This window comes from Hyla sarda, chromosome 5 (assembly GCF_029499605.1).
Source record: "Hyla sarda isolate aHylSar1 chromosome 5, aHylSar1.hap1, whole genome shotgun sequence".
Lineage (NCBI taxonomy): Eukaryota > Metazoa > Chordata > Amphibia > Anura > Hylidae > Hyla > Hyla sarda.
Window position 1 is genome coordinate 299,614,842 of NC_079193.1, and position 21,363 is coordinate 299,636,204.

The 21,363-nt window shown below is 43.3% G+C and overlaps 1 protein-coding gene across 4 annotated transcripts in view; it reads right to left on the reverse strand.

Annotated features, from left to right (window-relative positions):
- LOC130274118 (cytochrome P450 7B1) overlaps positions 1-21,363 on the reverse strand; it is a 279,901-nt gene that overhangs the window by 26,981 nt on the left and 231,557 nt on the right. For all 4 annotated transcript variants that reach the window (XM_056522037.1, XM_056522040.1, XM_056522039.1 and 1 more), the window contains one exon: positions 11,211-11,389. In XM_056522037.1, the coding sequence (XP_056378012.1) occupies positions 11,211-11,389 (179 nt within the window). The remainder of the gene's footprint in view (positions 1-11,210; positions 11,390-21,363) is intronic.

Below are 21,363 nucleotides of genomic sequence, written 5' to 3' on the forward strand. Positions count from 1 at the left end.
GCAAAGACTGTTATCAGCCATTTTGAATTGTCAAAGTACTGTGCCGACCATATGTAAGATCAGGTCCGAAGTTATGTTACGTCACCACAAGTGTTGCTGGTACCTGCAAGGGTTAACGATGTGCATGAGAAGCGCGCAAAAATGTCCCGCGCTTTTCAATGCTCCACTCCTGGGCGTGAAAACCATGTCGCTGTATCAAAGCCAAAGTGGAACTGTAAAGATCAGCCCCTTGTTGTCAGGGGAGCAGAAGTCAGCGCTGCACCGCTGACGCAATTCCAGCCGGCGCTATTTTCTCGAAGCCCTACATAAAAGAAGCAGCGCCACCGGATCTTCTCAGTTTGCCTGAAGTCTGTGAGTGGAGCAACATGGCGGAACAGGCAAGCACAAGGTCGGAGAGCCCCAATATGGCACCGGAGTCCTGGAAAGTTGCCTTGGCCGTGGCGCACATTTTCCAAAGCTGGCAGATCATCTACAACGAATCTCCATCGAGGCCGAAGATGCCTGCTACCAAGTCTCGCTGCCCAAGGACAATGGACACTGGCCAGCAACCCCAGCAGGGGGAACGCTGGCCTCTTCCCGAGGAGCATCGCTGGTAAGGCTGTCCCCTCACCACCGGATCTGGGGGTCCTGGGCGGAGATCCCTACAGAGGAGTCAGAAGTGAGTATCCCGGCTGAAGCCACTTTCTCTACCCCTCCTTCTACCCCTAGCCCAAAGCAATCACCCCAGGTCCAGAAGTCTGCAGTACACCCCCACCGTTGCCCCGGTGGTTATTTGGCAATGAGCCCAGACTGATCCACTATATGCGAGAGCACCTTCTTCCCTTGCCAGGGAAGCCCTATTCCCCAGTTCCGATGGCCCAGTCCGAGAGGGCTAAGAGAGAAGCCCAGGTGGCCGAGATAGTGGAGGAAAGGTGGGCAGAAAAAAGGAAGGAGTATGGGCCAAAGCTGCTACCCTATGAAGTACGCCAAGCACAGCAGCAAGACATTAAGACCCTGGAGGCCCTATACATCAGAAGGTTGGATTGTCCCCGAGAGGGAGAGCCACCCCTGGAAAGCGCAGAGCTACAGTTGTGAAATTTGACAAAGTGCAGGAGTTTGGCACCCTCATGGACTGTCGTCATGGTGGAACCATTCTTGTTAATAGACGCGCTGTTTAAAGGGACTATCTCCCCAAACCATTGCATTCTCTTGAGAGCAGTGGAATACTATAAAAAAAAAATAGTGTCTACCTTACAGTGTAGAAGATCATCAAATTTTAGGATACGTAAAGGAACAGATTGTTAAATGGGTACTCCCCTACTTAAAAACGTATCCCCTATTCACAGGATCTGATCGCAGAGACTGATCTCAGGGACTCCCTGCATTTTCGGGTGCCATATTATGCACAGGACCCTGGTCCCAGAGGTCAGACCTCCTGCGATCAGACACTTATCCCCTATTCTGCAGTTAGTAAAAGTACTGACATACCCCTTTAAACATTGCTATTATTTCTCAGTAGCTCTAATATAATTAAATACTATTCCTTATGTAACACTCACGTTTCAGAAGACAGGAACACCGGTGGTTGTGGATGAGCTGGACCTGTGTGGCAGATGACTCGGACAGTACCAGGGTCTATGGTGCCACTGGTTTTCCCCAAAACCATCCCGCAAAGTGGGATGGCACCCAGGTCACTACCCCTGGCACAGCTCGACCACACAGGTGGCTGAGGAGATGCGAGGAACAGGAGGGTTAAGGCAGCTCGTAGTCAGGATAGCAGAAGGTCAGGGCAGGTGGCACAGTAGTGTAGTCAGGATGTAGCAGGAGGTCAGTAGGCAGGCGGCAGAGGAGCAAGGTCAGGTCACAGAGCAAAGGATCAGATACACGGCAAGGCAACTCTCAGGTATACATCCTTTTAGGCTCAAGGCAACAAAGATCCGGCAGGGAAGTCTGGGGGGAGGAGGAATTTATCAATGAGCCACAGGTGTAGTATACTAATGGGCACACTGGCCCTTTACATCCGCCCTAGGGGACAGGGAGACGCCCGCCAGAGCAGAGAGGCAGAGGCGGGGGAAGGAGAAGCACCTGGTGAACGACGGACTGTGATTTGCATGCAGGAACGTCCCGCAATGCGAATCCCAGCCCCGTTGGCAGCAGCAGGTCATGGGACCATGCGCTCACAGCAAGCGCGTGCGGCTGGAGCGCATAACGTAACAGTACCCCCCCTTTGGTCTCCCCCTCCTTTTACGACACAGAAAACTCCTGAGAAGGTCACGGTCCAGGATATTCTCCTCAGGCTCCCAAGAGTTCTCCTCAGGACCGTAACCCTCCCAGTCGACATGAAAAAATTGTTTACCTCTCACGGTCTTAGTGGCAAGAATCTATTTAACTCTGTAGATGTCAGAAGAGCCGGAGACAGGTCTGGGGACAAGATTCTTTTGAGAAAACCGGTTTATGACAAGAGGCTTGAGGAGAGAGACGTGGAAGGAATTGGGAATTCGTAATGTAGCAGGTAGACAGAGTTTGTAAGAGACAGGATTCCTTTTTTGTAGAATCTGGAAGGGACCAAGGTAGCGAGGACCAAGCTTGTAACAGGGTATCTTGAAGCGGATGTACTTGGATGAAAGCCACACCATGTCACCAGGAGAGAAGGAAGGAGGAGGTCTTCTACTTTTATCAGCTTGCACCTACATGCGTGAAGAAGACTGGGATAACGACTGTCGGGTCTGTTGCCTGATGGTGGAGAAGTCACGGACCAGCTCATCAACAGCAGGCACACCGGAGGAAACTGGGAGAGGAAGAGGAGAACGGAGATGTAGTCCGTAGACAACAAAAAAGGGAGACGACATTGTGGACTCGGAATCCTTATGATTATAAGAGAATTCGACCCAATCGTCTTGGCGAGCTGAAACAAAATGCCGAAGATAAGTTTCAAGGATTTGATTAACCCTCTCCACCTGACCCTTGGACTGAGGGTGGTAGGCTGAGGAGAAGTCCAGCTTGATGTCCAGACGGTTACAAAGGGCTCGCCAGAACTTAGAGACAAACTGCACACCAGAATCCGAAACGATATGCTGAGGAAGACCATGTAAACAAAAGACATGCAGCAAGAAGAATTTTGCCAGCTGTGGAGCAGAAGGAAGATCTGGTAGAGGAATGAAATGAGCCATCTTGGAAAACCGATCTACAACGACCCAAATGACAGTGTTATTATGAGATGGTGGCAAATCGGTGATGAAATCCATGGCAATATGGAACCAGGGAGTCTCCGGAATGGGTAAAGGCTGAAAGAGTCTTGCAGGTCTCTGTCGAGGGGTTTTGTCACGGCACAAGTTTCATAGGAACGAACAAAATCAGAAACATCACGTTCAAGATGGGGCCACCAGTAGTGCCGGGAGAGATTAGAAGTAGAGTCTTGCGTAGTTCAGGATGTCCTGCTGTCAAGGAAGAATGACCCCATTTCAGTACCTTGCGTCTCAAACTGGCAGGCACAAAGGATTTTCCCAGAGGAACTTGCTGAATTTCGGCAGGATCGGCAGGAATCAAATGGTCAGGAGGAATAATATGCCTAGGCGTGGAGTCCAAACCAATGACGTCATAGGACCTGAAGAGAGCATCTGCTCTGGTGTTCTTGTCTGCTGGACGGAAGTGGCTGAAGAAGTTGAACCTAGAAAAGAACAGTGACCCTCTTGTCTGGCGGGGATTCAAACCCTGAGCAGACTGAAGGTACAGAAGATTCTTATGGTCAGAGAAGATGCTGACCGGATGAGAAGAACCTTCCAACAAATGTCACCATTCCTTCAAAGCTAGCTTGATAGCGAGGAGTTCACGATCTCCAATGGAGTAATTCCTCTCAGCAGGAGAGAATGTCTTTGAGAAGAACCCACAACTTACAGTCTTGCCCTTGGCGTTTTTTTGAGTAAGAACGGTACTCGCTCCAATAGATGAAGCATCAACCTCCAAAGCAAAGGGCCTCTCCGGATAAGGTCTTGTAAGCACGGGAGCAGAGGCAAATGCAGGCTTTAAACGGGAGAAGGCCTCTTCAGCCTCTTGAGTCCAAGATTTAGGATTAGAAGCCTTCTTAGTGAGAGTCACAATTGGAGCAACCAAGGACGAAAAATGGGGGATAATTTGACGATAATAGTTAGGGAATCCCAGAAAGCGTTGAATAGCACATAGGCCCAAAGGACCAATCCAATCCAATACTGCAGACAATTTATCTGGATCCATCTGCAGGCGCCGATGAGAGACAATGTAGCCAAGAAACAGAAGACTAGACTTCTCAAACAGACATTTCTCCAGTTTGGCGTAGAGATGATTCTTCCGTAGTTGCTGAAAAACCAGATAAACATGAGTACGATGCTCCTCTAAGTTGGAAGAGTTCAAATTTTGTCCATTAACAGAGGAGATGAACAAAGGCTTGGCAAGCTGAGTAACAGGAATATGATATTTGTGGACGAAAGAAGCATCAATAAAGTCACCCGCAGATCCAGAATCCAAAAATTCTGTAGCGCTGAAGGAAAACTAGGCAGAAGCGAAGACTTGTACAGAAATGGTCAAGCGAGGAGAGGTGGTATTCACACCTAGGGACGCCTCTCCTACGTGCCCTAGGAGCAAGTGTTTTCCTGGATACTGTGGACGAACAGAACAGTCTTTGAGGAAGTGTTCTGGGCTAGCACAATACAAACACTGTTGCATAAGACGGGAATGATCTGCTTGCATAGCCTCTTCAGCAAAAGGCGCAGGAAACTGTAGAGGTGGACGTTGAAACACGGGTGCCAGGCAAGGATATCTCCATGTTCGAGCAGGTTCCCTCTCTAAGCGCAGTTCTTCCTGCCTCTCAGCAAAGTTCAGTCAGAGAAGAAGGAGGATCCCATGAAGCCAGAGCATCTTTAATCCTGCTAGACAGTCCTTTTTTGAATGTGGCACACAAGGGCTCATCTATCCATGCTTCCATGCTAGTTCTGAGGCTAGAGTGCAGAATTGAACCGCGTAGTCACCAACGGAAGAATTCCCTTGACATAGGTTCAGCAAAGGCGTCTCAGCAGAAGAGGCACATGCGGGTTCCTCAAAGACACAGCGAAATTCTGCCAGAAAAGCTGTCAAGTTGGAAGCTACCAGATCATCGTGGTCCCAAAGGGGTGTAGCCCAGGCCAGGGCTTTTCCGGACAGGAGGCTAATAACAAAGGCCACCTTAGCATGTTCCGTCGGCACTGTGTAATGAAGCACTGTGTAACAAAGCCTCTGCATAACTTGAAATCACCGTCATATTTAGAGGGTAATAGTAGACATAGCTGGGAGCCAGAAGACACTGCAGGAGCTGGAGGAGGGAGTGGGACAGTTTGCAGGTGCTGCTGCTGTTGCAAGGCCAAAAGCTGTTGTATCATAGCAGACAGTTGGGTAAGTTGCTGCGCCTGTCGTGCCAATTGCTGAGTCTGACGTACCACAAGGGAGGGAAGATCTGCGAGTTCAGGCAGGGGTACCTCAGCGGGATCCATGGCCGGATCTTACTGTAACACTCACGTTTCAGAAGACAGTGGATGCGGATCCGCTGGACCTGTGTGGCACATGACTTGGACCGTACCTGGGAGCGGAGTCTAGGATGCCGCTGGTTTTCACCAGATCCTGCCTCAAAGCGAGATGGACTTGCTGCGGTGGGTGATACCCAGGTCGCTACCCCTGGCATGGCTGGACCACACAGGCGGCTGTGGAGATGCAAGGCACTAGAGGGATAAGGCAGCTCGTAGTCAGGATAGCAGAAGGTCAGGGCAGGCGGCACAGTAGCGTAGACAGGCGCATAATTAAGGGGTTGTTCCCGTAACGTAGCGCGGCAGGCTGGAGCTGAGGCATTTGTCATCTTGCCCACTTGGGATGTAAACCATCATACCCCTATGCACCTTGATAAGAAACTGTGATGATTGTGAAAATAACATATGAATAAAAAGCAAAGTTTCAAGAAGAACCGAGCGTGGTGGTCGTGAGTAATTCATTAAAATTTTCTTGTGTAGTTGTACATGCTCGCTGCATGCTATCCAGGTCAGTTGAATACAGCGCGTAGTCAGGACGTAGCAGGAGGTCTGTAGGCAGGCGGCAGAGAAGCAAGGTCAGGTCACAGAGCAAAGGATCAGATACACGGCAAGGCAACTCTCAGGTATGCTTTCTCTCAGGCTCAAGGCAACAAAGATCCATCAGGGAAGTGTGGGAGTAGGAGGCATTTATTAGTGAGCCAAAGGTGTACTACACTAATGGGCACACTGGCCCTTTAAATCTTAAATCTTCGGCACGTGCGCGCCCTAGGGGAAGGGGACACGTGCACCGGAGAAGAAAGGCAGAGGTGGGGGCAGGAGAAGCACCTGTAGAGTGATGGACCATGCGCTCACAGCCAGCGTGTGCGGCCGCAGCGCATAACGTAACACCTTAATTGATCATTATAGAAAGAAAAGAAGAAAACATGTGCTCTCCTTCTAAAGCCTGCAGGCTGGATAGCAAAATACATAGATTTTGCTTAGCAAAAGTAGTTGCGCTAAGGGCAACATAATAAATGAAACTCATTAATTTTTACTTTCAGATTGATCAATCCACTTAGAGAAGTGCTTTCATGAAATCCATTTTTATTGGTTGCTGACCAGCACAAATCCTTTGGAATTGAACATTGGCTCAGAACTGGATTAGAAATGCAATGTGGACTTGATGTGGACTAAGATTTCAACAAAAGTAAAGTAACTACCCCCATTATGATCTGCAACTAAGTGCCGCTTTTAACTGAAATCGCGTCCTGAGGACACAGTTAAAATAAACCCTTAATTGCATTGTCCAACAAAACATAGAGCCATAAGCTCCTTACTGTGATCACTAGAGGACGGAAAAATCTTTCCTCTGAGATGCCCTGATCACATCACTTATTGTGTGTCTAAATGGAAGAGACGTTCTTGGCGTAGAAGGGAAAAAAGAGGAAAATGGTGACAGTGATTGAGCTGGGATCCAACAGACGGTATGTTTTTCCCCCCAATAATTGTGGTAATGGGGGTTTATTGGGGAGTCCTACACAGTAAAAATGACCTATGGGGGAGGGGGGTTTCGGGGGTCCTACCTACTAGGGAAAACTACCAACTGGAAGATCCTACACACTGGGGGAAACTAACTACTGGGACACCTAAATACTTGGAAAACATACCTGCTGGTGCTCTTAAATACTTAGAGAAACTGTCAACCCGGGGTCCTGCATACTGGGGGAAACTACCTACTAAGGGTCCTATATACTCGGGGCACCTAACTACTGGGATAAACTTCAACCTGCAAATTCTCCTAATCTCAGCACTAATTTGTGACAAGCTAAACATTGCTGCCAGCTAAGTTTTATCCAATGAAAATAGTCTCCACCAACATAAGCAAATGTTATTTAGTGCTGATGCTGATGGGGGGTATGTCTGCCCCTTCAATGGATGGCATGGATGGTGCAGAGCTTGCAGCAATGCTCAGAATGTTATGAATCCTTCCTATGTGTAAGGGTGATGCAGTTCTGTCTTGCAGTAAGACTGTCCCCCTACCAGAGAAATATTGTCCTGCATCAGACAGCTTTCACAGTGTCACTGGGTAGTCCGAAGTTTGTGGCAGCAACCAAAGAAAGAAAATCCTGTCCCCAGCCGCCACCCCCTGATAGAGTCTAGGCCTGGGTCTTGTTGGCCTAGTTAAAGATACAGGGGTGCCCCAATGTACAGAAATCATCAGGAAGTGTGGTGTCAGGAGTGTTGTGGTTATTATGTCTTATTATTCAAAAACATTTTAAATGAGCACTCTCATTAAAAAAATTTTTGCTATCGCACTCCTTAAGGTAAATAAAAAATATTTCTAATATACTATACATCATGATTGGATGAGGCTGGACACCGACGACCCACCCCCTCCCCCCACCCAACACTCCAGGCTACACTTTCTGTGTTTGGACTTCGGTCCAAAGTCTGTGTATGAGATGGGGGAAAATGTGCTCCTGAGCTTTTTTAAGCACAAATAAAACATAGAAAACTTCATTTTTTTAAACAAAGTATATTATAAATATTTCTTATTTACCATAAGGAGTGCAATAGCAAAAATTTGTTTTAATGAGAGTTACCCTTTAAGTAGCTGTAAAACCAATCTGATTTACCTGATAATCTGTGTAGCTTTATCTAACCCTGAATATGGAAATGAACTAATTTCCACATTCCGTTTAAACCAATAACTTGCTGTTTATTTTTCTTTACATGTTCAAGGTCACAAATGAAGAGAATACAAGGGGTCTTCAGAGTTCATGAAGACATAAGTCAAGTCTGTTTTTTTTTCCACAGAAAGAGGACCACTCTATTAAATGGGCTTGTCTGAAATTACAGTTTCTATTCCTTTACTTGATGAGGAGACACTGTTATTAACGCTAATAAAAAGCAGGACAGTTGATGGGATTTTCAAGCTCTAGAAACTATAAGTAGTATATAGTAGTATAGTAGTCTTCACAGTCTGCATAGATTATTGACAGAACATTTTAACAGATTACACCAGTTTAGTTCACAGGATAGGAGATAAGTGCCTGATCGCGGGGTGTCGGACTACTGACCCCCTGTGATCTCCGACCTAGTGCCTCGGCTCTCCCCATGAATGTAGCTGTGTCACGCATCGTCACATGATGTAAAACCAGCGCTTGCTGGATCTAGTTCACATCCTACCTATGTAACCTGTGAGCCACAATAAAGAAGTTTTAAGTGCATTGGAACCTTCGAGTGCCGTGGTACTTCTTTTCTACTAAAAACTGCAAAATGTTATGATTATTTTTAAATATAGATCACAAAATGAAATATAAAAAATTCTTCACCAAAAATTTGTAAAAAATTGGATCAAAATAAAAACTTGATTTAAACAATTGGTCATTTTTTATGGCACATTCCCTTTAATGATGGTAAAATTTTATTTGGGCAAATCATTAAAACCCACCAAATATCATCTTATATTGTTTAAACTCTATAGCTCTCTTGGTGTATCTTGTGCCAACCGCAGATTCTTTAAATTGAATTCCCTTGGATTGGATTTGTTATTAAAGCATATCTATTATATATTCAATCTGGTTGAGATCTGGAAAATTTAGTGCCCAAGTCAACACCTTGAACTGATGTTTCTCAAACAGAACATTTCATTTCTGAACAACTTAAAACATGTTTGAGATGTGTTGGATGTATTATCCTGCTGAGAGATGTCACTGCCATAAGAAAATACTGTAACACAATCTGCCACTAACCTGGATTTCCCACCAACCCATTAAAGCCAATGGTAGCAAAATCCACTGCAGAACATCCGGAGGAAATACAACAGTGTGAACGAGACTAAGGGTACATGCACACCACGTTTTTGTTATACAGTTCCCGTATACAGTTTCAAGTTAAAAACCGTATGGAACTGTATAGAAAACTGTATGCATTGACTTAACATTGTAAACTGTATGTCAAACACATCATCCGGTTTAGTCCGTTTTGCATCTCATACGGTTTTGTCCAGTTTTTTACCCGTATCCAAAACTCTAGTCTACCACGTTTCTTGGTCCGGGTGAAAAACTGTATTAAACTGTATACGTCTTTTTTTAACATGGGAGTAAATGGGAACCATACAGAACTGTATGTGCATACGGTTCCATCAGGTTTTCACAATACGGTTTTTGACTTTACACAGTTTTTTTCTTGAAATTTCAAACAAACAAGTGAAACTTTATTCAAAATGGAGTGAAAAGTTAAAAACGTATGCGTTTTTTTCTTAAAAAACGGATGCAACCGGACATCGTTTTTCAAACAGTATACGGTTTTCAACCGTATATGGGTTAAAATTTGTACACACTTTCTGATACAGTTTAGTCAGGTTTTGAGGAATCAGTTTTTCATCAAAAACCTGATACAGGAACTGTATTGCAAAAACGTGGTGTACATGCACCCTAAGATGGATAAGTCTATATGAACACAACAACTGAAGAGTTAGAAGTAATATGTAGCATACTTACAATTCTTTTATCTGGTTTCTCCAGAACTGTAACCAAATTCCTCATTGAAGAGATGTTATATATTAATGATTCAGTAATCCCCATATTTATTTGACACCTGCATTCTAATGCCACATTCACACATCAGAATTTTTGTAGGCAAAAAATTTTGGACAGACAAGAACAGGCCGGCACTAGAGCTGCGCAAAAATGTGCCATCTTCATAGATGGCAGTTCTTTTCCTAGCAGATTCTGCAGAAAATATTGACATGTCAATTATTTCGGTGGAGGTCAGAATTGGGATTTCCACTATTGAAATTCTGCTGTGTGCGCGGTGCAGCAGAATCTCATTAAAAATAATAGGACTCTGCTGCAATAGAATTTCTAAGCTGATTTTTTTTGCTAGATTCAGCTTGAAAATCCCATTGTGTAATCATGGCCTTAGTATAAATATCTCAATAGAGTACAATACCAGCAAAGCAGATTTTTTTTTAACCTTATCTACACACAGTGGACATTTTTCGGACTGAAATTGACCTGTGGTGCGAATTTTACAATCAGCATCAGTTATGTTCAGGATTTGTTGTTTATTCTTCCTATTTAAATCAATAGGGAAGTTAAAATCTGCAGCAAATTCCCAGCATTTCTGCACTAAATCTGCAACAAATCCGCACCAAAACCTGCAAGACTTTATGTTGATATTTCCTAAAGAATTTCCGCAGAAAATGTCTGCAACAAATCCATCCAGTATGCATTTACCCTAAAAAGTTTTATTTATTTAAAGCAGCGTTACTATTATTATGTGCTTCTGCTCTCATGAAAAACTTCATATAATGACACATAACCAGTTCATATTTGGAATTTATTTTCCGTGTTTTCAGGGCACTTTAATAAATGTTGGCCATTACTTGGAGTTTAAGCCACCACCGATTATTTCTATAGCTATAAAATGATCCAGAGACATAGTCAGTGCACATTTAGCCTCAAGTTTTTGATATCCAATGTGCAATTGTCATTTTTTCTGAAGGGACCAGCAGCCCAAATCATCGCTTTTTTTCTTTTTTTGTTATTTTTTTAAAGCTACCAGCCCTTTCACCTGCAGGGCCATAAAACCATGATTGAATATAGTCAGATTACTTCCAGGAGAAGGATTAACATTAGAGAAAATGTATGCACTGTAAAAGATTCGGCCTGTGCTCCGTGCCCGGAGTCTGATGACAAGCTCAATTTGAATATTTACCTCGGGATCCTCGAAGACCTCAGGATCTCGGTGCAGTGCTGGAGGATATAGGGCTACAAAATCGCCTTTCCTCAGACTCACTGACTGGCCATCCTCCAGCTCCAGAAGAAAATCCTCTTGCACTACACGGATGTTCATAGATGCAGAGCATAATCGCAGTGACTCGTTTATAGCACTACCTGAGAAATAGAAAAAAAAGGACATGACAATGATGCGGTTATGATTTGCTGGGAGAATATATTGCCAATGACTAGACAGCCCCACTGGGCTACATAACACGAGTATATCTTCTGCGCTGAGGTTACAGGAACACTACAGTGGAAGCATAACACTGCGTGTAATCCACATAAAGGGTTTAAATTACAGTTTACATGGGCTAATAAATATACAAAAATGATAGTCAAAGGAATTTTGCATGGGAACATTTATAGCATACCTTTCTCATTTATTGGAAACCTGCACAATATAGGAGCCTTGCCAATGAGATAATTAAGACCGCATATGAAATAGCGTTCATTTACATAAGGAATGAGCAATCCTGGGAAATTCAGCCCTGCCGCACAGCCGCACTGACCTAGCGAAACTACATCTCTCATCGTGTTCAGCCAGATGAGCGATATACCCTTGATTTAAGTAAAAATATTTACTATGTTTTATTTATTCTAAAAACAAAAATAAAATGAATTTACACAAAAGTACGCCACTTCATAAGACGCTTTAGAAGTCGAATGTCCTTGTGTTCCCAATGGCCTTCACCTTTTGCTCCTAGCACGACAGATTTTATGGGTAATTTCCGGCAATTTATCCTGGCAGTTTGAGGAGAAGTCCCAATGGGATTAGTATGAATAATTTGCATAAATCATTCTGATCGCAGGCATATCAGCATGTAGCTGCTGTCTAAATCTGCATCTCTGGGTTTGTAATCAAACCTGACTGTTCCTCCAGCAGCTTCTATCAGGGCCGTAATGGGGCTTGATCTCTTCTAATAATGGGCTTTTTAAACAAATAACAACAAATAAAGTCATTTTCGCAGAAGCAGGCGCCAAGCAAGAGGCGATACAGGGAAATAAATAAAAGCAACATGTTAACAAAGCATTGTGCACTTCCTTAACCGGAAAGGTTAGTTATCAGAGACAGCAGATCCAGAGCATACACGATGCATCTGAAAAAAAAGATAATAACAAACGTTCTTTCAGTAAATATTAAATCTGTTGCAGCATGCATAGCAAATAAAGTGGCCTTGGATGCTTTCTCGCAGGAGGTTTTTCCTTAAGCGTGCATTTGTCTAAAGAAATGAGGCTGCGGTCAGCTCTGTGTGGCCAGCGCTGTGATTCAATGTGACGTACAGTGAGTCTGTGCATATTCTTTTGGACTGCCTTCGTTACTATAATCAGGCAGAGTCAAATCGGCTTGTTGGTGACGAAGCCAGGGAACAACTCTGGTTCCAGAATATGGCCTCTACTGCGGATAGCCACAAGGCACCTGACACGATAAATTTCAACTGGCAGCGCTCTGGCAACAAAAACTTTACACGGTACAAATCAATGGTCCAGCCTCCATTTTTTTTTCGTCCCTGCTGTCTGCAGATCTGAAACATAAAGATGATAACGCAATCGGAATTTATGTTTAGAAATGGTAGCTGACATATGTAGCAAAACTATTTACCCGAGGAATTTAGTGAGGGTGAGAAAAGAATAAGAGGACAAAATATATACTGTATAAAGATGTATGCTTGAACCTGCTGCTGCCATAAAATAGCTGGTTTATGTTTTATATCCAGGGTAATGCGGACACATCATATTGGTTGACAGTTTTCCAGGGAGCGTGGCAGCCTGTGCCCAGTGCAGTATCACAGATGACAATTGGGTAAGCATATCTTATGCAGAAGTTAATCACAATAATAGAGCACAAAGTGTGGCGTAGCAGTCAGATCGTAAATGACAAATCTGTTTTACCTTCCAGTACCAGTTATGTGTGGAAGGCGAGCTTGGCTGTAGCTCTGAGCGATCATGCCGATAATTATTAGATGACAACAGTAATGAGTCACATTATGATCACCAAAGGAAGGGGGGGGGGGGGGGGAGACTTATTTAGGTCTGTCGACTAATGCAACCCACCCCCAACCAGACAGAAAGAGCTCAGCAATCTACTCAACCTGCACGAATATCAGACAATATACAGTGAATCGATTCACAATAAACCTACAGCCTCCTCTCACACTTGTCATAGTTCAGCAGGCACCAGCGAGTGCTACTAACAGACCAGCTGGGTAGCTTGGGACGCCTTCCATTCTGCACCATGAGGTACAGTAAATTATCTTGCACAGTACAGCAACATCTGTTTCTGTGTTAGTGCCGAACAAACAAGGCAATTTAAAGAATACCTAGGGATAACCAGGCAGCTAAAGAACATGACCCCCACCTATACTTTCTTTCTTACACATTTGCTGTTACCAAAAATACATATGAAACCAATGGTCAGTGCTTCGTTGATTGTGTTTATTTATTTTTCTGTTTGTTTATTTATTTATGTTTCAGACAGTCCCTCCTTTTTTTATAGTCTTTCATCCACAGGTCCCAGTGACTATGACTACACTATTTTTTTTTTTTTTTTATAAGGAACGTTTCAATGCTCATATAAATAGTGAGCCTTAAAACGTTATTTGCTATACTTAGTTCACATGCCTTCAAGCATTTGTCTTCCAATTTCCACTGAATAAATGCGTACTAATGAGAAACAGAGCAAGCTGCTGAGGCAAAACTGGGTGACTTGAGTCTGGCCTGCCACCAGCTTCTGATAGGCAGGCAAATTGAGTTAAAATGAAAAGTCTTGTCAGCTGAAATACAACACAGTGGCCAAACAACGATCTGTCAATCAACCCCATCAAAACAAGGGACTGCAGGTAATAAAAGGTCATCGGCTTCATTAGTGGATTTGGCGATTGTTGGTAAATACATTCAAATTAACCTGGACCAAAACATCTACATATTGCAGACAACCTGCAGCAGATACTAGATGTGTATATAGTTGTCAAGTATATTATGTTATTATATTCAGAAAAAAGCACACAGATATAATGATATAATTAATCTTATAATATTTACATAACATACAGGCACAATATTTACCCATTTGTGAGATATTGGCATCAGAGTTGTAGAAGAAGACCTCCTTCTGAACCTTTCTAATAATCATGAATATATAACAAAAAGGATGGTCCACACAATATTTAAGACATTTTACCCTCAAAGCTACGGCCATTATTGATCAATTAGAATTGGGTGTTTTATATCCACTTATAAGGGGAGATTTATCAAAACCTGTGCAGAGGAGAAGTTGACCAGTTGCCCATAGCAACCAATCAGCTTGCTTCTTTCATTTTTTAAAAGGCCTCTGAAAAATTAAAGAAGCGATCTGGTTGGTTGCAACTGGTCAAATTTTCCACTGTACAGGTTTTGATAAATTTCCCCCATAATTCCAATAATAAATGGTAATTTATAGAATCTGCCTGGGCATTTTCTGGTATAATGAAACTATTTGGTGTAAGTTTATCCATTCTGATCTTCCAAATATGTAGGCCTGACTTTAACTAGTGTCTAATAGTCAGGAAAAATGGAGATAAAATAGCACTGCTATAAATGACTGGAGTTAAAGTTTTTATCCATTAAAGGGGTACTCCGCCCCTAGACATCTTGTCCCCTATCCAAAGTCACGCCCCCTTCCCATAGACTTTTGTAGAGGGGGTGGGCATGACGTCACGAGGGGGCGGGCGAGACGTCACGAAGGGGCCGGGCGTGACGTCACGCCCGGCAGCTGCGAACACGGAAGCCTGCACACAGCGTTTGGAGTAATGAACTTCCGGACGCTGTGAGCGGAGCTCCGAACTGCAGGGCAGCACACAACCCCTTTGAAGGGGTATTCCAGGAATTTTTTTTATTTGACTATGCTACATGGGCTGTAAAGTTAGTGTAGTTCATAATATAGTCTCTGTACCTGTGTGTGAGGGTGGTATTGCAATTCTTCTGTGATTTTCACCCCAATATTTATTTTTAACAGCATATAAAATTACTCAGGTCTTGGGTTTCCCAGTTGATGACAGGGTCTTCTTCAATGGGTGGAGTGACACTGGGTGGGAGAGAGATCATTTTGTAACAGCTGTAGGCACCCTGGTTAGAAAACACAGTGTTTTTGGATGGAATGCAACTCATTTGTGTTTCAATGGGTGTGGTGGCTGATGTGGGTGAGGGAGGAAAGGGACCTCACACTTCTAAGCATCGAACTATGGGATGTGTAGTTTGAGAACAAAATCCAACAGGAAATACCCATTTCACAAAAAGATAGCCTCAGTGTTATAGTAATCTCACAACATTTAGCCCAAGACAAGCCCAGATCCTTCCTAACCATATCCATTACTGTCTGGCAGGCACTAAAATCACCTATTGGTGGATAACCCCTTTAACATTGACAACCATGCACATGAGAAGAAATATTATTAATACAGCGTTCTCATAAACCAACCCTCTGAATAAAATAATAAAAGCTTTATCAGAGTGAAAGTTGTCCTAGTGTCCTTTGTATAAATGATCATAAATAAATGATTTTATAACGAAGTTAAACCATTCTACCTTTGATTTAATATGCCCTGTGTGCCTTGTCGTCCAGCACTACGTAAAAGATACCAGTAAGACTTATTAGTATTATATTTAGGCAGTAAACATTCACATTCCAATCAGGAAAGAATGATAACAGGCATGGACTGCAGGACATTTGACAGGCACATGTCGGTCACCACTATTATTTCCTTTATGTCCCGAGAATGTTCGCAGGATAACCCTGACTGTCACACAGAGACTGAATTACAGTAGTGACTCTTGTGCTTGTCAGATAGTGGGCACTGCTGTTAGGAGCCACAGAGGAGATTGTCTTTTTCCATTAATGAATTACTATCAGTACATGATTTATGTGCTCTACATACACGCTCCTTTCAAAGAAATTACTGAATTATAGTGCAAATGGGGAATATTCCTGAACACTTGTAATTAGGTGGCATTTCTATAGTCAGTACACTAGCTACTGTATCAATGTGCCATCATATAATACCGCGTATGCATGTTTGTGATTCTGACATCACTAAACTGTTGCTGTGTTGAATTCTTTACACAAGGAGTTCTGAACTTTTAGACAATATTCAAATACTTAGATCCAAATTCTGGAGAAAAATTTTAGTATTTATATATTTATAACAAAAAAAAAAAAATTAATCTAGCCATATATTCAAGGAATAGTAGCATCACACCACCTGCTTTTTTTCCAATAAGTTTACTGTTTCCACCTTAGAAAGGACTCTTTTACACAGGCAGACACTGCGCCATTTACCAGAGCCATTTACAGACACTTATTCACAAGTGTCAGTCACATGTGCAATAAAATGTGCTTTAAAAAGCATAGTCATCATTTTTTGTGGACTTTTTAATTAGTTTAATTACAGAGTTTTTAATTACACTTTTTAATCCAATAAAGGATTACTATTTCACATATTAATTTTAAACATATAGGGGGAGAGTTATCAAACCCTGTCTAGAGGAAAAGTTGCTGAGTTGCCCATAGCAACCAATCAGATCGCTTCTTTCATTTTTGAAAAGGCCTCTGAAAAATTAAAGAAGCGATCTGATTGGATGCTATGGGCAACTCAGCAACTTTTCCTCTAGACAGGGTTTGATAAATCTCCCCCATAGTGAATATTTTAACTCACTAATTATATGCTGAAGATGTTACCTATGGATTTCTTTGTGTGAAATCTGCAACATACATGCTATGTGTGAACAGAACATCAATATGAAAAATATACTGCACCTTCTCTTACAGGTGTCAATGAAGAAATTGGGTAGGATGTATGATACTCAAAGAGTACTCTGGAGGGAAACATATGTTATCAAATCAACTGGTGCCAGAAAGTTAAACAGATTTGTAAATCACTTCTATTTAAAAATCTTTAGCCTTCCAGAACTGATCAGCTGCTGTATGCTCCAGTGGAAGTTTTGTAGTCCTTTCCAGTCTGATTACAGTGCTCTTTGCTGCCACCTCTGTTCGTGTCAGGAACTATCCAGAGCAGAAGAAAATGCCCATAGCAAACCTCTGCCTGAAATGGACAGGGGTGTCAATAGAGAGCTTCTTTCGTTTCTCAGAGACCTTTTTAAAAATGATTGAAGCAATTTTATTGGAAGCTATAGATAACTGCACCACTCTTTCTCTACACAGGTTTTGGTGAAACCAGTTTTCTTCCCTTCAGAGTACACCTTTAAAGGGGTACTCCGCCCCTAGACATCTTATCCCCTATCCAAAGGATAGGGGATAAGATGTCAGATCGCCGCGGTGCCGCTGCTGGGGAGCCCCGGGATTCCCGCTGCGGCACTGCGCTATCATTACAGCAAAGAGCGAGTTCGCTCTGTGTATAATGACGGACGATACAGGGGACGGAGCCGCGTGACGTCATGGCTCCGCCCCTCGTGACATCACGGCCCGTCGCCTTAATGCAAGTCTATGGCAGGGGGCGTGATGACTTCAGCGCCCCCTCCCATAGACTTGTATTGAAAGGGGCAGGCCGTGACGTCACGAGGGGCGGAGCCGTGACGTAACAATGCTCCGGCCCCTGTATTGCCCGTCATTACGTGCAGAGCGAACTCGCTCTGTGCTGTAATTATAGCGCAGTGCCACAGCGTTCGGAGTAATGAACTTCCGGACGCTGTGAGCGGAGCTCCGAACTGCAGGGCAGCGCACAACCCCTTTAAGTAAGGATGGAAGAATGATCAATAGATATTAGACAAATGTCATCTGATGCCTAACTATCTTGATTCCCAGTATTGGATATATTGAATTTAAAGTATCGATCCTTTGGTTTTTACCTAGAAAAGAGCTATGGGCAGAAGGGTGATTTCCTCTGCTCTTTCCTTAAAATTGGGAAGTACTAAGAAGAAAAAAAGGCAGAGCCTCCCATGGGACAGTACGACTGATAAGGTTGTCAATATTGTAGGGTGGTGAGAAATAGACTCACTTTCTTGGGTTGTGTTGGCAGACACAACCACTAGAGTGAAGTTTTTGGCTGTGGTATGTTGTGCGGTGCAGCCACCCGGGAATCAGGTCCTGGAAGTTCCAGCTGATAGTAGCAGATGAGTATGGGGATAGTGATGCTATCTTGAAAAAATCCCGGGGTACAAGGCGCAGTCCGCTTGAATATAATCCAATGCAAGGTAAGTATTGTGCAGTGTTTCTTTATTGAGCCTAAATCAGATGCGTTTCGGGACAGCACATCCCTTTCTCAATGAACAATTGGCTTTAAAGGGGTATTCCAGGCAAAAACTTTTTTTTTATATATATCAACTGGCTCCAGAAAGTTAAACAGATTTGTAAATTACTTATATTAAAAAATCTTAATCCTTTCAGTACTTATGAGCTTCTGAAGTTAAGGTTGTTCTTTTCTGTCTAAGATCTCTCTGATGACACCTGTCTCGGGAAACACCCGGTTTACAAGAGGTTTGCTATGGGGATTTGCTTCTAAACTGGGCGTTTCCCCAGACAGGTGTCATCAGAGAGGACTTAGACAGAAAAGAACAACCTTAACTTCAGAAGCTTATAAGTACTGAAAGGATTAAGATTTTTTTTTATAGAAGTAGTTTACAATTGTTCATTGAGAAAGGGATGTGCTGTCCCGAGATGCATCTGATTTAGGCTCAATAAAGAGACCTTGCACAATACTTACCTTGCATTGGATTATATTCAAGCGGACTGCGCCTCGTACCCCGGCATTTTTTCAAGATAGCATCGCTATTTCCTTAAAATTGGGAGGAATAGCTGTCGGAAGAAGCTATATGTGCACCTTTAGTGTACGTTGTTGGTTGTTTTTAAAAAGGTGTATCTGTTCTTTTTAGGTTAATTTTGTGGACACGCCACCCTACACCATAACTATTACATCAGGTTAGAGTTTGGCCAAGTGCGATGTAATGGGTAAACCGCCATCCTAACAACCCATATATAACTGCAAAATCACTACGATAAATTACTGATAATATTTATTAATACAAAGAGAGAGGATCTAACAAACTGGCAATCTGATGTATATATTTATAGCCTCTTCTGACTGCCCTCTATGAGCAGATATCAGAGGAAACCAGGATTAGGTATGTTTTAAAATGGCAGACACTAGCCCCGTATTAGATAAATGTGAGCTTGGCCAAGTACTCATATATTGTTTAATTGGGGGAGATAACTTTTAACCAAAAAGCATTTGGTCCAGAGATATCTTATATGTATGACCAGTTTTAGGAATTTAGGGGGTTACTGGACATAGGGCTGGGCTTAGAATCGTGCACTCTGTGCAGATTCTGCATAACTTTACTGGGGGTATGTTACCGGACCTGATGCTTGCATGCCTGATCCTACACCTGGTACCCAAACTTACAGAAAGGCAACTCCACAGAATGCTCCTACAGTACACACCCAAGCTTATAGATTAAAAACTGCTATGGTTCCCATTTTTTGCAATTCTTTTGCTTTAAATTAGGGAGCTATTCTTCAAAAGAAAAAATATATGCATTAAAAAAGTATTGTGCTGAGAGCTTTTTCAGACCGCTATGATATTACTATTCAGCGCTCCAGTCTGTCATGTCTTACTGGCCTGAAATTACTCATGAAATGAATCATACGGAATAAACTGTTTTGTGCAGTCATGAAAACACAGTTGTAAGATAACAATCTAATTAATTAAATCTGCACCACATATTGACGTAGCGATTCAAAAATAAACAAATAGTATAACTCATCTGTGAGAGTATGTTGCACACTTTTTATAATAGATCTGGTGAGCTCTAGGCATTGTTCTAGGCGGGTTTTATCCAGCTTGCAGGGTAAAAACTTTATCCACTTTTATTTAGTATACTTAAAGGGGTACTCCGGTGCTTAGACATCTTATCCCCTATCCAAAGGATAGCGGATAAGATGCCTGATCACGGGAGTCCCGCCATGGGGACCCCCGTGATCTTGCACGCGGCACCCCGTTTGTAATCAGTCTCCAGAGCGTGTGCGCTCCGGGACTGATTACCGGCGACTACAGGGTGGATAGGAGATAAGATGTCTAAGCACCGGGAGTACCCCTTTAATAGTTCTGCACAATCAAAACTAATCCAACATGTTTCGGATGCATGGCTAAGACCATGACGCACACCTGAAATGAAATGGACTTGGTGTGGCTTTCAATTTTGCTGAGCTTTTAAATGTAATAAATAAAGGTGAATAAAGATTTTACCCTGCAAGCTGGATCAGTGTGGATTTTGCTGGAGTGCTGCAGTGGTTGGGCTGGTTTGGGGGAAACCATCTGTGAGCTGCAGAGGTGGACCGACACCTCATGGGGCCCCGGGGCAATAGAAGATTACAGGGCCCCCCGTGTGCCGACTCTTTATAGACACCCTGCCAACATACCATATTATTTGTTTTCCCCCCTGGATAGTCTAAAGAGGGTGATAGTACTGTGGTTGCTTCTATCACATTTCTGTCACTCTAAGGCAGCCTGTACATGCCTCACTTGCCTCACTGACATACAGTAACAGGGGAGGTGTAGTCGGTACAGCAGGCAGGTTTCGGAAACTAGAGAAAAAAAGGCTTCCTTCAATACCTGAAGCTCGGCTGAACCGACTCCTACTTCCCCCCCCCCCCAGAGGGTGTAGGCAGCACTACAGTGAGTACAGCCTGTAAGTGTAGGCAGCATAACAGTGAGTACAGGCTATAAGTGTAGGCAGCACAGCAGTGAGTACAGGTTGAAAGTGTAGGCAGCACAGCAGTGGTGCAGGCTGTACATGTACGTCGGTGTGGACAGAACTACCCCCCCAGCAGCAGAATAGTAAGTCCAGCTTAGAGGTTATAAGATATGATCCAGGAGCAGACTAGTGAGTGCCGCTCTGGAGGTGACTGCAGGATAAGACATGATGTAACTGTGGTGTCCCAGTACAGGACATAGTCCTGCACTGCAGTTAGGCCTTTTCAGGTTGAGTCCCTCGGTGACCTGGGGGCTCCCCTGCAGGGTCTCCGCTGCTGTTTCTATAATGTTATTTATCCTACCCTATGTGTAGTCAGTGTCCTAATGTATAGCTAGTCTAAAGGACCT